Raw genomic sequence first — 16,167 nt, 5'->3', positions numbered from 1 at the left:
TTTAGGGACAAGTAACATATTGTAGGCTTTCTGACAAGAGAATAAAGGTAAAAATGTTGTTTTATCCTAGTATTCTGTTAAAAGCCATACACAAGAGAATAACAAAGGTGGGTTTCAATATTGAAGCAACATAAGCACAATATAAAATTAATTGAAATTATTGGACTGGAGTTTTTTTTTTAAATAGCTCAGATTCGAATTCTCCAGAGCAATTGAGATATTTTAAAGTTGAGAAATTAATTGAAAGGTAAAGTAAAACGACAGTGCTTTTCCACATGTATTAGGGCAGATACTAAACTTATTTTATAATATGTTATTAATTTGGCTGACATTTTTATCAAACAAATGCTAATATTTGTAATTCTGATGCTGGGTATTTACTGAAGCAAGTAAAGTACAAGTAACGTATCTTGCATCAAAGTACAAGAGTATCCCACAAGAGAAAGACTGGCATATCCCATAATTTGTTGGTTACAAACCTATAACCAGTACTCAACACTGCTACCATAATAAAGGCTTCTACTGTATTTAACCAGTTTAGTAATACAATTATTAATAACCACAAAAAAAGCTATTGAGATCTGGAGTACATGCTTTAATTCAATTTCTCCTAATGCACTGTACATTGTTGAGTAGGTACAAATAAAAAGATTTTAAAAAACTAAAAGTAATTTCATTAGAGGTTTATGGTTTTGGCCTTTTCAACATTCCCTCTGCTAGCAAGATGTTAAAGGGGAAATCTGTTGTGAAACAAGATTAAACTAAATGATTTCAAACCATAATGCCACAATGCTAATATCAAATCTCAGCATCCATTCCCAGAAGGAAATATGTCTTCTTCTTGTACAACCTTGTACTGCTATTTACTGATGTGTGCCCAATGTAGATATGTCAGTTTTTGGTTGTGATCAACACAAGGAAACAATGGTAACGTGTAAGTCACAAGATAACATTCCATATTCCTAAATTTCATCTCAAGTCCTCTGTCCTTCATTGTTAAATACAGTAGACCTACCTGTAGATTTTCTTACTTAGTTTCTGTCTAGGCAGACACTTTCTAAAGATGTACAGTAGATATTTTGCTGAAGTGATGGTAGGATATGATATGCAATGCAAAAAGTTCGTGAGTGATGCCTTTTAAACTGCATAATTTAAAACAGATGTATGTTTGCCACAAAAAAGGAAAAAAAAATATTACAGTGAACAGCATGTGCGGTTTTGCTTTTGCTTTCAGAATTGCCTAGAGGTTTTGTGTAGCCACAAAGATCAAGATATTGAGAAGAAAGACAGGTGCAACCGAACCATCCACGATGTGGCTACAGATGACTGCAAGGATCTTTTAGACAACCTGTGTGAGTTTCTCCGGTGCATAGTAACCCTTCGATTCTGTGCTTTTTTAAAGCCAAACTGGGCATTCTGGGCTGGGAGAGTGTCCATTTTAAAAGTTGTTATAGGCTAGATTCATTCTAGTTTTTCATTTTGCATCTAAAAATGGGTGATTAAGACATACTGTACATCTGTTTAGTTCAGGAAGCACTGACAACCCTGATAAATGTAAACTGAATGCTGAAGATGAACATGGACGTGGAGATACGCAAAGCTTTTAGGACAGCTTCAGCACACAGTGATTATATTAAATATTTATCTGTTTGCTGTCATTTTATTAAAATTAGAAATTTCAGTCTTTTTATGATTGTCTCAGTAATTGCACTAAATAGAAATAAGTCATGTTTACGCAGCTGTCTTTCACTTTTTTATAATCTGAGCAAGTGAAGATCTTTTGTTATTCCCAGCTGTTTCCTGTCCTTATGTAGCTAACAGTCAGACAGCTGACCTAATCACAAAGTTCTCCTGAATCAGACTTACTTTCTAATCGAACAGGGATGCTTAAAATTATGTTTTCAACACAGTGCTTCAGTTAAGGGAATCAATATGTTATTGAAGGGCATTGAAAAGTGACCTAGTTAGACAAAAATACTTCTGGAAAGTAAGAGGTGACCCATTTGTTTAACATCAAATTAACAACAGGCTGGGACTTCACATACCCATTTATATAATGTGTCCCATGTGGATCTTTTTTTCTAGAGGAAGAAAATGGAAGTATGATACAGAGGATACTTTAAAAAGCACACCTTTTAAACTTTTCTATTCACAGATTCATATAAGGTTCTCGTAAAGATCCACAGGAGCACAGATGAACAGATCTGTTCAGTGGATATTACTGAAGATGAAATCACTATAGGGGTTGTAATAGTTCGGAAACATACCAGCTGGGAAGACATGTCCAAAAGCATATCCCAGGTTGTTGTGAACCACTTTCACTTTCTTTCAAGTGGATGGGAAGATAGGAGCTCGGTCCTAAATATCAATATGGATGCCCCCATTGGCCTGAGTGCAAAAAGCATCTTTTCAGTCCAGATAGGTAAGGTGTTACCAACTAAAATAATCCTTTTTATGCACCCCTATTACAATTTCTGTGCAAAAACCAACAGAGTAACATACAGTATCATTTATAGTGAACCAAAGGTTTACACACCATTATTGTATAATCAGAAAATGAAAGAATATGTTGAACTGTGTGCCTTCCATAATCCACAGAATTAAACAACAGCAGAAAGACTATAAAACTAGTATTCCTACTCAATTAGAAGACTTATCCTTTTTTCCTATACCTCTTGTTTTCATTAATACCCCTTTTCCACTGGCTGAGTCTGTTATTTTTTACTCTGTTCTTGCAAGAAGCAGTTGGTATTAGCAGTAATATGAATATTTTAGTTCTGAATCTCAGAAACTGAAAGAGCAACAGTGAACTGGAAGTGACTGGAGAGAACTGATTCAAAAATGATAATACATTTTTCAGTTATTAATTTCATACTCACAAACCTTATGTAGGTATCCTTGTTTGAGATTTTAAAAATATTTCTGTTAAAAATAGAAAGCTAAAAGGTACAATAATACATTGGGTAATTCACAGTTTTGGGTGGCTTGTTAAATGCACTGCAAGCTTGCTCAATTGCCTCCTCTCTTTTTAATTAGAAAATTCATGATTCATTGTCTTATAAAGTCAAAACACTTTGCTGCTTTTCTGATAAAGATACAGAGCTGGATATGCTCATGGAAATGTGTGCTTTCCAATAGCTTTTCTTAGCACTAGGATTGGCAGCAATGTTTTACCAGTGCATGAGCACCTCTCTTCTCCACTGCACTGAAGGCAGCTTGCAGACTGCCCATTGAACTGGCAAAGCATTCTGGGACAGAGCCAGAGATGGACAGAGCCAAGAGGAAAGCCTCTTCTAAAGAGGCCTAATTGAGCTTGGATGCAGCTACAAAATTCCACTTCAGATATTCACAAATCAACAATGATATTCTTAATCCCAATCTCATTAATAAATGTTAAAAGCACTTAAATTTTGGATGTTTTCCGAATTTTGGATGTGATCAATTCGAGTGCAAACTGCAAATTTCAAGAGCATGTTTACTTAAAATATCTTATAAAAATATAAGATATAATATAAAAATGAGTATGTGGTTCCATATTGTAACTCAGTTTTCTTTGCTGTTCAGTCAATAGGTAGAGCAAAACTATAATACATTTTAACTATGGATAACAGTAAAACTGATTTTATAACTGAAGACAAACATCTTGTGAAAACCCCTGATTGTGAATTATGTATGATGTTTTCGGACAAAGCTTTAGAAAATCCATTACAAATAAGCTTGTTATCATTCTTTGCTTTCTGTAAACTCCGTTCCTATCAGGAAAATATGAAGGTTTTAAGTACATTAGCTGCTCTGTATGTGAGGAGCTTTGGGGTCCAGAGGACTACACTTGTAGAAAACAATTTACAATACAGGAGAAGAAGGAAAGATTGCGGTGAGGAATTAATTGATGTTTCAGATGAAAAACAGACAGCAGGAAGTGCATGTATTATGTATGAGACAAGAGAGAAGGGTAAGGGAACTTGGCTCAATTAAAGATACACACATGCTATTCCACGTTGTTAGTGCTCTGCTCCCCTGAATTAGCTTGGAATATTAAAGCTTGGGTACTTGTGCCTTTTTGTCATCGACATTTGTCATGTTTAGTATGGAATCACATTTACCATACACACCCTCTGTAGGTGAAGCAAACAGTACTTAATTCAGTATAATAAATATTGTAGCATATAAACAATGTGGGAGCAAATCTTCTCTGATGGTGGGTTACAATGGCATAAACTGTTATGTTTTTTAGGAGATGTTACTTGGTATCCAGGTCAGGATCAAGCTCAGTCTCCTTGGGAGTTAGTAAGGAAGTGTCACACTCAGTGTGTCACAGTGAGACTGAAAGGTTTGTTTGTTCTTTTTATCTCTGTAGAGTATTCCTGTCCAAACTATTGCATTCTAGAAAGTGGGTTTAATGTAAAAAATCAGCATAAACTTTTTTTATTTCCTCTTTGTTTCATCTTTGCAAAACATCTCATAAAAATTAGTCATTTATGATTCTGTTTAGTACTTTCAGATTACTCCATGTGTTCACAACTATTTTATAATTCTCTGTGATTACACATATGATTAATGTTTATTTATCCAATGGTAATGCCTTTAAAAGTCTTTCTGTTTTGAACTCAATATCTTGGGAATCCATGCAAATAATAAAGCTATAAATCATTTGATTGCTTGCTCTATATTATTTTGGATTTGACGTAGTTTCTAGAGCAGGAAGTAAGGGTGATATACAGTACGTGTTGTTTTTCAAGAGTGTTTGGAAAGTTGATGGTTTGAAAGGTTATGCATTTTCCATTTAGATTTTGGCAGCAAAACTGCATATTCAAGGCTCAAAGATGCAAGGTGACTTACTCATTCTTCTGCTGATTTATTTTTTGACAGGCTTGTTGGAATCATCTCTCGATGACTTGACATATGCATCTCTGATCCCACTCAAGTTTCTTCAAAACTGCATTCGGCTGGTACGCACAATAGCACAGGAGACTTTTATAGAACCTGATGTGAAAGTATTCTGTTGTTATTGAGGATATCATAATAGGTTAAACGTTTTATACTGGTTGGAGTGTTGAAAAGCAGAATTCAGGAACATACAGTATACAGTAGTTAACAAGATTCTGCTACCTGTATGTATTTTGGCATGGCTTTGTTTTAAGTCAAGTTGTCCTTTTATTGATTTCAGTGTAATCAAAAATAATGTTCAGACAACATACAGTAGCTGTTGAGATTTAGCATCTTGCTTTCTGCTGTTTCTGATAAAAAACACATTATATACAGACCTACTGTAAGTTGCTGAATTCAATTAAAGTCAACAATTCACTTTCAAAGTATTTCAGAGTAAAAGGAACTTGTATAAATACCAGTACTGTGATTTTGCCTTGGTTTTGTTTATTTAGTTGTACAAAACTCTTCGGTCATTTGAACAAGCATCTTTGTATCTACATCAGTAGTTTTAGATTTTAGATTTGTCTCTGAACAACTTTTAAATTTGATTCATGTTCTTCACATTTTTCATCGCTAGCAAAACTCAAGAAATGTCAAAAACCTAGAAATGTCAGTTCTTGTGGATAAATTATTTAATCCTTGTGTGCCCCCTACTGGCTCTGTACATAGAAGTAGCTGCTAGCTGGTTGAGTATTAGGTGAGAAAATAATTAAGTCAGTGTGGAATGACAAGGAACTACTGACTACTAAGATTACTGAAGCTGTATTGAAGTGTAGTTTTTAAATCATAAGTCTGGTATGGCTGTAAGTGTGTCATTTTAGTATGAAAACGATGTAATGTTTTTTAAATACACCCAAATATTTATATATTTAGTATGTTTTTTTGGCTGTCTTCATATATTTTTATAAGACGTTGGTTGATACACAAGTATACCATGGTGACACCTTTACAGCTGCTGTGTTTAAGGTTGTAAACTGCATTATTCTTCAATGAGCATGAGTAACATATCAACTACCACAGGCCTTTGTAAAGTCTCTGTATGCATTGGTTTTCACATTCAGAAGAAAGTATTAGTATATATCTTATGAATCAAATAATGTAATAGTAATTATTAGGAATATGATTAATTATGGTGCATAATTTGTTTCTTCCCTAACTCCAGACAATTTACAAGTACAGTATGAACAAATATTTGTTTTAAAGATACTATATATATATACTGATGGAAAAAGGAAATGTATACTGATGGAAAAAAGAAATGCAACACCTCCCCCTCCACAGTCTGGCCCTCCCGTCTGCGTGGAACAGGCAGAAGAGTGACTCATCTGTGAAGAGGACCTGATGCCACTTCTGATGAGTCCATCACAGCCTCTGTCTGGCCCAAGCCAGTCGGGTGTGACGTCTAGGTGTGAGCAGAGGGCCTCTGACAGGTCGCCTTGCTATAAGGCCAGCAGCATGGAGCCTCACTGTCCTGTCACTAATGCGGGCATTGTGTCTGCCAGCAGTTTCAGCAGCAGTATGGTAGGCAGATCTGAAACGATCTCTCAGGTGGACCAGTTGGTCCTGCTCTAGTGTGGTCACTCGAGGGTGACCGGATCTTGGACGCAGTCAGGACTAAACGCAGTCATGCCTAAACTTCTCCGCAGTCAGGACACAGTGGAGCAGCCTACTCCATAGTCTGGCAATGCTGGCATATGATATGCCTGCCTGCAGCATGCCAATGGCCCTCTCCTTTGCTTCTGGTGACATTCGGGACATTATGGAATGCACAGAATTACTGACTAAGTGTGGCCTTTTTCTTGCAGTGACCTAAGCTGTGAATTATGGCTTTTTTAAAGTTGACCTGATCAGGCATTGTTCCACCTGGACCTCGTTGGGTAAAAGAGCTTTTGTGTGATTAGCAAGTTGCAATGCCTCACTGCACAAGCTGTATTGCAGGTCATTGGGCTTAAAACAAATTGACAACTTTTTGTGAAAGTAAATAAGCTATAACTATAGTATTCTCATTCCAGAAATGGTTGCATTTTTTTTCCACCAGTATATTTTGAAATGAGTTTTATTTCTAACGAAATGCAGTAACTGCGCTTATTTGTGGTTATCTGGTGTGTAGACTGTAGTAAACACTGTGATACTGAAGATAAAACATGTCCATGTATTTGAATATACAGTAGCAAAATAATGTTGAAATACATTCTCATGTATTAAATGTGGCTTAAAAAGTTAATGAAGGAATTTTTATCAATATGTATAAACTCAAAAAAGTAGTGCACTGTAGTACACTGTAGTTGGATTTATACACTGATCTCAAGACTCAAGACTTCCAGTTGTTTTTTGAGTGCTTTTATGATATCACAAAAAATTAAATAATGGGTTATTTTCTAAATTTTGCATTTCTGTTTTGGGAAATTTGAGTGCTGTTTTTTTTTGGTTCTCCAAATATTATTTAAACATACTTCCTTTCACAATTTAATTGTGTGATTCAGTGTTTAGTACTTAAAAAGGTACAAATAATTGTAGAAGGATCGAATGTTGCTGGTGATGAAAGTGATGCGATAATCTTTATAACACACACTTGCCAGATTAACTGTTAGTGAAGCTGAGGGGGCTCTTTACAGAAGGGTTACAACCTCACATCAATCATACCTGTTCTCTTCTAGACATTTCTTGAACTGTCCATTAGATTTGGGTATAACAATGCAGCCAGGAGCTTATTCCTGACCCAAAAACAGTTGTGTGAATAGGTTCCATCTGTTCTCAGTGTGAAATATACACATGCTTTGCATATGATGTAAAGTAACTGCAATATCCATATGTCTCCATAGCAAACAGGGCTTTCTTGTACACTAATAGGTAATGGAATCCCATCAAAAGGTGGTACCGTATGTGCACTAAAGGCATGAACCATTCAATGTTGTACATTAGACAACTAATAAAATTTTTCTAATGCTTAAACTAACTTACCAGTTTACGACAGCATATGACTGAGCGGAGCTGGCTTGCACCTGACTGGTGCTTCTCTATGGAAATCCTTTCTCCTACACTCGGCTGCAGCATCAGAGCGACTGATACAACCTGGCACTGCTTAAAGATACTTACCTGAAAATGAGCTTCAGGATGTGAAAGAAGTGCAAAACCACTTCTCTTTTAAATGGGCTGAGCTAACTGATATGTTACAATCGATGTTTATTGTCACTCAAAGAGTTTTCATTATCATGCTCGCTTGATTATTGGTTACTAATTTGAACAGGAATATCTTCTAGAGATTTCCATCCATCCATTTTCTAACAGCTTTATCAAATAAAGGTTTGTTAGCTATTTAACAAGAACACCATCAACACAGTTATTACAGTGTTGTTCCTCATTTCCAGGCCCTTCAGGATAGCAGTGGTCACATTACATTTCCCCGTGACTAAGCAGACATGATGAAGTGCAGAGTCACCCGTACTGCAGTTGTTTCATGATAAATAACAGCGCTTAACTTGTGAATGTATTTCTGCGCACCATTAAAAGCAAACTACACACTTTGAACCGAGGTCTCAGGCTACTGTAGGTTTGATTACAACCAACCTAAGATTGTATTAAAAGACATGACACTTCTGTTATCATTCCTCCTGTGAACATCATGGATGTTTTTAAGACATGATGTAACAATTTTGTGAATAGCAGACCTGAAGGATTTCCACCTTCATGTGAAACTTTTAATATTTGATGTATCATCGTTCTTGTCACAACTCTATGTTCATATGATTTAGCTTGTGCTTTGTGTTTATAATAAAGTTTGCAATGCTGGACCTTTTTAGGTAAAAGCTTTCATAGATAAAATAATATAATGAGGAAATAAATATTGATAATATATAGTGAGGACTGTGCTGGTGCCTTACTGTTAATTGAATAGAAGCACACATAACTCGCTTACATTACTGTAGGTTTGTTATGTTCCCAAGTATCTAAACATTTGATTAAATGTTTCAAGAAACTGAGGGAAGGATTCATGACAGGATGTTGGCAAATAAATATATTTTTGTCACAACTAAATATTACTTTATGGTGATTTCATAACTATCATCTGAGTGTATAGATATGGTATTATATGGTATTTGTTTTCCCATAGGTGGAGCAATACCGCAATGTCATCTTTCACGGGCCAGAAGGAAGCTGCCAGGAGTACATAGCCAACCAGATTTCACAGTATATAAAGGTAATAAAAAATAAGAAATGAGTGCATTCATTCTGCTGTGGACTGTGTACAGTATATGTTTAGAGGTATATAATCTATTCTTTCTTCTCAGCACAAGCAAAAACCAGTGGGTATCAGCTGCGACATTGTCACACTGGAAGTGGATGCCAACTTATCAAAGGAACAGTTGGTGGAGTTTTTCATCAACTGTGGTAAATAGCCTCCCTTTTTTAGCATCAGATTTCGCATGTATTCTGTCTCAGTAAAGTCGCTAAGAGCGTCACACCATAAATCATGGAATGAAGCCTTGTGTTTTCAAGGCTGTCCTCAGGTCTTGCTTCTGTGCAGGGATGTTTTACAATACTTGTGGCCTTCTATAAAAGATGGTGTTCTGTTAAGCCAGCACTTCAAGGGAGGCAAGGGTGTGATTTTAACAATGTTTTATTCAGTCCATTAATCATCTGGTTCATTTCTTAGATAATCATACAAGGAATGTAGAACTGGATGCTCAAAATGAGGATTTCAGAAGTCTGTGTAATACAGAGGCTATGAATTATTAAAAGGATGCTGCTTATTTATACAGATAAAGGCAATGCTAAATATGGTGCCACATTATAGTATAATGTATAATGATAGTATAATGTGAGAGTTAGCTACATTATCATCACATAGTCTTCATGTTTACCGCCTAAGCTTTTTGATTATATATGCTGTGCAGTCCTTCATTATCATGGGATTTTGTTTATGTGGGAGTGTTAAGGAAGCTGGGATTGCTAAGTCCTTGAACAGCAGGGGAGCTAGAAGTGGAATGAAATAGGGAATATTTACAGTAATCATCTCTGTGAGATTGTACAAGAAAGCAGCGGCTGCATCTGAGATTCATTTGAAAGAATTCGCTCATCAGGTCAGACAGATGGCAAAAGCCTGATTTAAGAACTAGTTTAGAGATAGAGTACATTAGGTTTTGCTTGTTGTTATTGTAAGATTAATTTTGTATTTAGTTATTTGAAGGTTTTTGAGGTTTTGAAATCACATTGCTAACAGCCTTGCAATTTAAAGAAAGTTAACATGATAACATTTGTCTTCATAGCTGGCAGCAGTTGCAACTTTAAGCCTGCACACTGGATTCCAACATTACTTCAGCATAGCCCATTAATTTTAAATGAGAAAAAGAACCAGCTTATCTGATTAAATCAGTGTGACAATATAAACCTTTGAAGTATGACATATAGTGCATTGTGAAGAACAGAACGCTTAATACAACAGAAGAGAAAGAATTTACTATAACACAAGAAATTATATAAAAATAGATAGAGTGTGGAGGTCATGTTGTAGGTACAGCAGATGGTAGTATGCATACATACATTACTTATGACAGGCAAGGCCCATTATCTGTCTGTCTGTGTGACTCTCTGTGCCATGTCCCTGGTCTTCTGTCTCAGGTTTTCTGATCCCAGTGAAGGAGCAGGCTGGCAGCAGTTGCATAGTGGTTGTGCTGGAGGGCCTGGAGAAAGCAGGTTCTCTGTCTGAGCTCCTGGGTGACCTGTGTGAAGGCCTGGAAAACAGGGGCTCAGGCAGCCCGCTCCTCGTGAACCCTGGTGAGGGCTGTGCTGTTAGCTGCCAACCGCCACACAGCACATCATCGATCAATATAGAGAGCAGCCACACTTACTGTAAAGTGTTGTAAATAATTAATTCAGACAAAAGGCAGGGCTTTAATCCAGAGTTGTAATTTGTAGTATCCCCATGAGAACAAACAGAACAGTTGAGTTAACAAGATGGCTGGCAAAAAAAGCCTCTTTGTAGCACAGCAGAAAGAGAATGTCCTTTCCCACTGTGCACCTCCATGTGCTTAAGCCTCATGTAAAAAGCTTATGTACCATGATTATGCTACCCTTGAATTCATAGACGTTCCACCATGATAATGCCACCCTTTAATTTCAAGAGAAAATTTTCAAAAGCCCTCCTGTAGGGAACACTGATGACGGCAACATGTGTATATACTATCCATGCCGTTTACCAAAAAAATAACAAGGCAATAATAATTGCTTCAATTACAAAACCTTCTTGACTAAAAAGAAAACTTTAATCCACCTGGCAATTATATAACCTCACTGTGTTTTATATTTCCCATCAGTTCAGGAAAGCTCTGGCCTGTATTACTTCCAGGAGGAGAGCTTCTTGATCGGGACTCTGTCAAAGTCACGCCTCCATGGCGCAGAGCTGCTGATGCAGCAGCACTTCCGCTGGGTGCAGCTGCGCTGGGACTCGGAACCGCTCCACGGCCTCCTACACCGACACCTCAAGAGGAAGCTCATACATAAGGTAAGAACTGCTGTCCGCCTTCCACCGGGGAAGGACACTGTCCGACAACATGGACAGTAGTATTTCAGTACACTGTGAAAGTCACACACCAGGTCACGGTGCCACAGTACGCGCTTCGTCAAGAGTGACGTCAAAAGGAAAAACCTTCTCAAGTAAAGTAAGATGGCCTCCCAGTCCACAGTACTAAATTTTATTCCGACTGGCTCTCATGTTCTATACTTTTGAGTTATAAGTTGCAACGATGAGGAGGACCTTCGTGCAATGTACTGTATCCCTGTACAGGGTTGTGGAAAATATCTAATTATCAGGACGGGATTATATTTTAGTTACCTGTAACAGAAAATATCTTAAGTGCTGTAGCAGAAAATATCTTAAGGCTTTTGAAACCACCAGTACAATAATAAATCTGTGCAGCACAGCAAACTGTTCTCTGCAGGGTGCATCATCTCCATTTCTAATGCATTGTTTATTAAGGTTTTAAAACTACTAGAACGCTAGTAATGGAATGGTTCAAATTAAGAGAGCTGTTAGAAGATGCTAATCAGAAACAGTTCCATTTACCTAATAGGAGATGATCCCAAAAGTCTTTTGTAATGAGTGTGAGTCTGTTTCTTTCTTTAAGATGAAGGGTCAGATTCCTCCAACATCAGACCTGCTGTGTAAGACAGTGGCGTGGATCTGCTCCGTGTGGCAGCATCTTAACTCCTGCTTGTCACGCCTGGGAACCCCAGAAGCCCTGATTGGACCCCACATGTTCTTCTCCTGCCCCGTCATTCCAGGACAGCCCCTTGCAGTTGTAAAGTGAGTCTGTCCGCACACACGCCTGTCTGTTGCTGATGTTTGAAATACAGTACATATCTGTACAATGACATGATGGAGTGTAGCCATTCATGTAAAGAAAGTTTATGATATTTACTTTTAACTTTTCCAGATGGATTGTTAAAATGTGAGCCATGTGTTTATATGTAATGTTTACATGTACAGTATGTAAATCAATGTTAGTTTTAATTCTCTTCAAGTGAGCAACCTTGCAGAAAAACTACCATTGCATTATATATATATATAAAGCCACAGCCCTGGGCTTATGGATATCCCACTGTGTGAAGACTTTTTACATGTTTTTGTAGTAGCTGAAATAATGTGGCTCTAAGGAGCGCTAAACCATGGTGTGCGTCTGTGTGTGTAGGTGGCTGTCCAGACTGTGGAATGCCGTGGTGGTTCCCAGGGTACAGGAAGTCATTGTCTCCAGGGCGACAGTCAGGAGGGCTCCAGCACAGCGCCAAGTTCCAAGCAGCAAGAGCCTCAGCTCAGGGCAGCAGGCCGTGGCCAAAGCTGCTCTCAGCATCCTGGTCAACAAAGCTGTTCTCCCGGCCTGCCCACTGCCGAGGCCAGGTATATTCTGTTCCCACTCAAACTCCATCTCAGACAAAAGCAATTCAGAGCAGAGGCTTGAAAATGGACTATGTTCAATATAGTTTCACCAGAGGGGGTTGTTTCCTGCCACATTATTACCTTAAAAATTGCTTTTTAAAAAGGCTGGGCTGGGGTTAAAGCAATAAGCTTTGCTGGATAGTATATTATAAGGAGGACTGCACTCCTTTTTTAATTGATAAGTTATGAATGTTTGTCTTACCTTATATTACATACTGTAATGTGATCTGCGAAATGAAGGAACCTTAAAGGATCAAAAGCTAGTTCATATATGTTAATTTTAGTGGACAGTTCAGTATGTACAGTACTATCCCTTTATAATGTGGCCTGTTTTAGTCATTTTAACACAGTAAGTTTGTGACTTCCTGTTCCATCATAATGCAATGTGACTCGAAGTCACGGGGAAGCAAAGTGAAGCAAGGCAAGTGGCAGAATATGAAAATCTTTGTTCAAATGAAACTTTATGAAAATGAAAAGCTCCAGCAGCTTTTTCAAAAGATGCACATACTGTGAAAAGCAAGTGAAAGGCTTCAAGATATATTCAAGATATCGTCACAGTAAGACTGACACCAGGGCAGACATTTTAAAGAAAGGTGCTGCACGAAAGATGATGAATTAGACAGTGCTGTTCACTTGGTTTCCATAGGAATGTCAACAGGGAATCCCAGTCTGGTATAATAATTGTGAGCACAGACAGTCATGCTGGACTTTAATATATTAAATCAACTGTCCAAGGAGAGTCAGGCCTTGGTTTTATATCTCTTACAAAAGAGGACACCTTTTTTACAGTATAATGTCCCCATCACTGTAGTGATGCACATTAGGACCCACACAGACTGCAAGGTGAGCACCCCCTGCTGGCCTCACTAACACCTCTTCCAGCAGCAGCCTTAGCTTTCCCAGAAGTGCCCCATCCAGGTACTTACCAGGCTCACTCCTGCTGCACTACAGTGGGTTGTCAGTTGTCAGTTGTCAGTTGTGAGCTGTGGGATGATACTTGCTGTTTTCCTTGTGATGTCACTGTAGATAAGGTTGTAAAAGGGCTTTCTCCCTTATGGATATTTTCTGTATAGTTTTTGCAGCATACAAAATACTGTAGTAAAACACCGGTGTATCTAGATCATAAAGGGTTCATGTGAAATTCCATATTTTAACTATATATATGTCTATATTGTGAATGCTTAGCAATTTAAAATACAGTAATCTTTCAGTCAGCTTATATCATAGTGTGATGCAAGAAGGCTAGAAAATTAATTATTTTTGGAAAGTGTTCAATCATCCCAGTCTTTTCTTTGTTCCAAAACAGGTCTGTTTCACTGGGACTAAATTATATGTATCAAGACAGTTTTATTTTCAGGATCAGTACAATACATAGTTATCATCCATTATTTTACTTAAGGGAGTAAAACCTTCCAACCTTCAGTCAAACAGAGAAAGCACTCAGCATGTTACAATATCAGCTTACAAAAGGAGCCAGTCAGTTTTGTTTTTACAATACTATAAAACCGTGCATTAAGCATATTCAATTTAAAACTGTAACATAGAGTACTTTTAGTTTCTCTTGCACTGCATTTCTAAAAGTCAAAATAAATTATCAGGAAGTACAGAACGATGCAATACTGTATAATATTCCTTGGATTCAGTGTTATTTATAGTTAATGACATAAAAATACACAATTTAAAATTAAAAATAGCAAGGATTGAACTTTAAACATTTGAAATGGTGGTTTATATTAAATGTCATCTGTCATTTTGGCTCAAGGGCATTGTAAATTCTTTCTGGAGCAAGAATGCCAATTCTCATCATAATGCAAAGCACAGCCCAGCCTCCCACTTACGGCCTGGGCTCCCCCATTATAAGAGGGTGGCACTGCATGGTGTGAAAGCAGGCTGAATCACAACAGCAGCTAGGCACTTGCTTGGTACTGTATGAAGCATTGCTTAATTTGCCATTTGAAAGCACTAATGGTGTGTATAAAATTCAAACAGAATTGGAATTCCCTTAAATAGTGGCTTTCAGACTGTATGTTGGCTTACATACAGTCAGCCATAGCTTGTACACACTGTCTCCCAGTGCAGGTAACGGGGTCTTCTGATTGACGAACGGGTATACAACACACACACCACCTGCTGCTTCCTACCATTCTGACTTACACACTCCAGCAGATAACAACACCTGACATCTGCAGGCCTTTCCACCTGCAACGTGACTAAAAATGTCGTTTGCTGGTTGATTTGTAAATGCGCATGTTGATTTTGCCGTTATTATTACAGTATTTGTGGTGGGTTGCGTATCCTTGCAGAGATCGAAAACCATCTCTCGGAGTTCCAGGGGGGCTGCTTCCCGCTGCCGGCGTTCACGGCTGGTACAGGCAGCACCAAGAGGAGCAGAGAGATCGGCTCCTGGAGGAAGGCGAACACCAGCCCCCGCAAGAAGGGCAGCCTCTCAAAGGCCTGGGGCACAGCCAGTACTCTGAGGGAAGGTGAGGAAATGTGAACCGGGCAGGCTCCAGGCTCTTAGACCAGGCAGGAGGGGGCTTTCGGAAGAAAAGATGAGAAAAAAATAAGATAAGATCATTTTATTAGCCATGTACAATTTCTTGCATTAGCAATTTGTCTTTTCACATACCCCAGCTTGCTCTCCATGAGACACACAGGCATATAGACAGGGAGTGAGATGCTTGGGGTCAGAGCACAGGGTCAGCTGTTTATATGGTGTACCTGGAGCAGCTGGGGTTAAGGGCCTTGCTCAGGAGCCTGACAGAGTAGGATTCCTCTGCCAGCTGCAGGATTTGAACCAGCAACCTTCCAGCCAAAGGTGCAGAGCCTTAGCCACAGAACCACCCTGTTCGAAATATGCTTATCAGATCTCGGGAGATGAGCGAGTTGGAGCCGGGTCAGTACTGGGTCAGACCTCTTAGGTAAACCAGGTTATTGTGGCTAGACGTGCAGATATATCATTAAGTGTGAGTCTTCACTTCCTCAGCACGTTGTTAACCATTTGTTATTTTAACGGGATAACCTGGGGTTTGCCCATTTGTACAGCTGACAAATGTGCTGTTGTAATTTTGTGTGAAATACCTTTGCTCAGCCACATTATTCCACCTGGGATTTAAACCCATGACCTGTCTCTCCTGAGACCTCCAATTCAAATTCAGTCTTTGTTATTAGTCCCTAGAGGACATTCTTGGCAGAGTCCAACATAATACAACATACAGTAGAAACCATCCTAGCACAAGAAAGATTGACATAATTATGTTACATTCTTCAGAAGTGAACTTGCAGAGGGGATATACTTAAACAGT

The 16,167-nt window shown here is 38.2% G+C and overlaps 1 protein-coding gene across 3 annotated transcripts in view; it reads left to right on the top strand.

The window, feature by feature from the left end:
• cttnbp2 (cortactin binding protein 2) overlaps positions 1 to 16,167 on the top strand; it is an 83,136-nt gene that overhangs the window by 61,308 nt on the left and 5,661 nt on the right. For all 3 annotated transcript variants that reach the window (XR_015941206.1, XM_088645458.1, XM_088645457.1), the window contains exons 9-19: positions 1,235 to 1,352; positions 2,156 to 2,422; positions 4,235 to 4,330; positions 4,870 to 4,949; positions 9,041 to 9,127; positions 9,219 to 9,318; positions 10,549 to 10,704; positions 11,244 to 11,431; positions 12,054 to 12,232; positions 12,618 to 12,823; positions 15,166 to 15,345. Coding sequence is in view for 2 of the 3 variants with exons in the window: in XM_088645458.1 (XP_088501584.1) it covers positions 1,235 to 1,352; positions 2,156 to 2,422; positions 4,235 to 4,330; positions 4,870 to 4,949; positions 9,041 to 9,127; positions 9,219 to 9,318; positions 10,549 to 10,704; positions 11,244 to 11,431; positions 12,054 to 12,232; positions 12,618 to 12,823; positions 15,166 to 15,345 (1,657 nt within the window). In the remaining variant the exon portion in view is untranslated. The remainder of the gene's footprint in view (positions 1 to 1,234; positions 1,353 to 2,155; positions 2,423 to 4,234; positions 4,331 to 4,869; positions 4,950 to 9,040; positions 9,128 to 9,218; positions 9,319 to 10,548; positions 10,705 to 11,243; positions 11,432 to 12,053; positions 12,233 to 12,617; positions 12,824 to 15,165; positions 15,346 to 16,167) is intronic.

Source organism: Lepisosteus platostomus, chromosome 9 (genome assembly GCF_059453375.1).
Source record: "Lepisosteus platostomus isolate fLepPlt1 chromosome 9, fLepPlt1.hap1, whole genome shotgun sequence".
In the NCBI taxonomy this organism is placed as follows: Eukaryota; Metazoa; Chordata; class Actinopteri; order Semionotiformes; family Lepisosteidae; genus Lepisosteus; species Lepisosteus platostomus.
The sequence above is the reverse complement of the archived record's forward strand: the minus strand, read 5'-3'. Positions and strand labels throughout refer to the sequence as shown.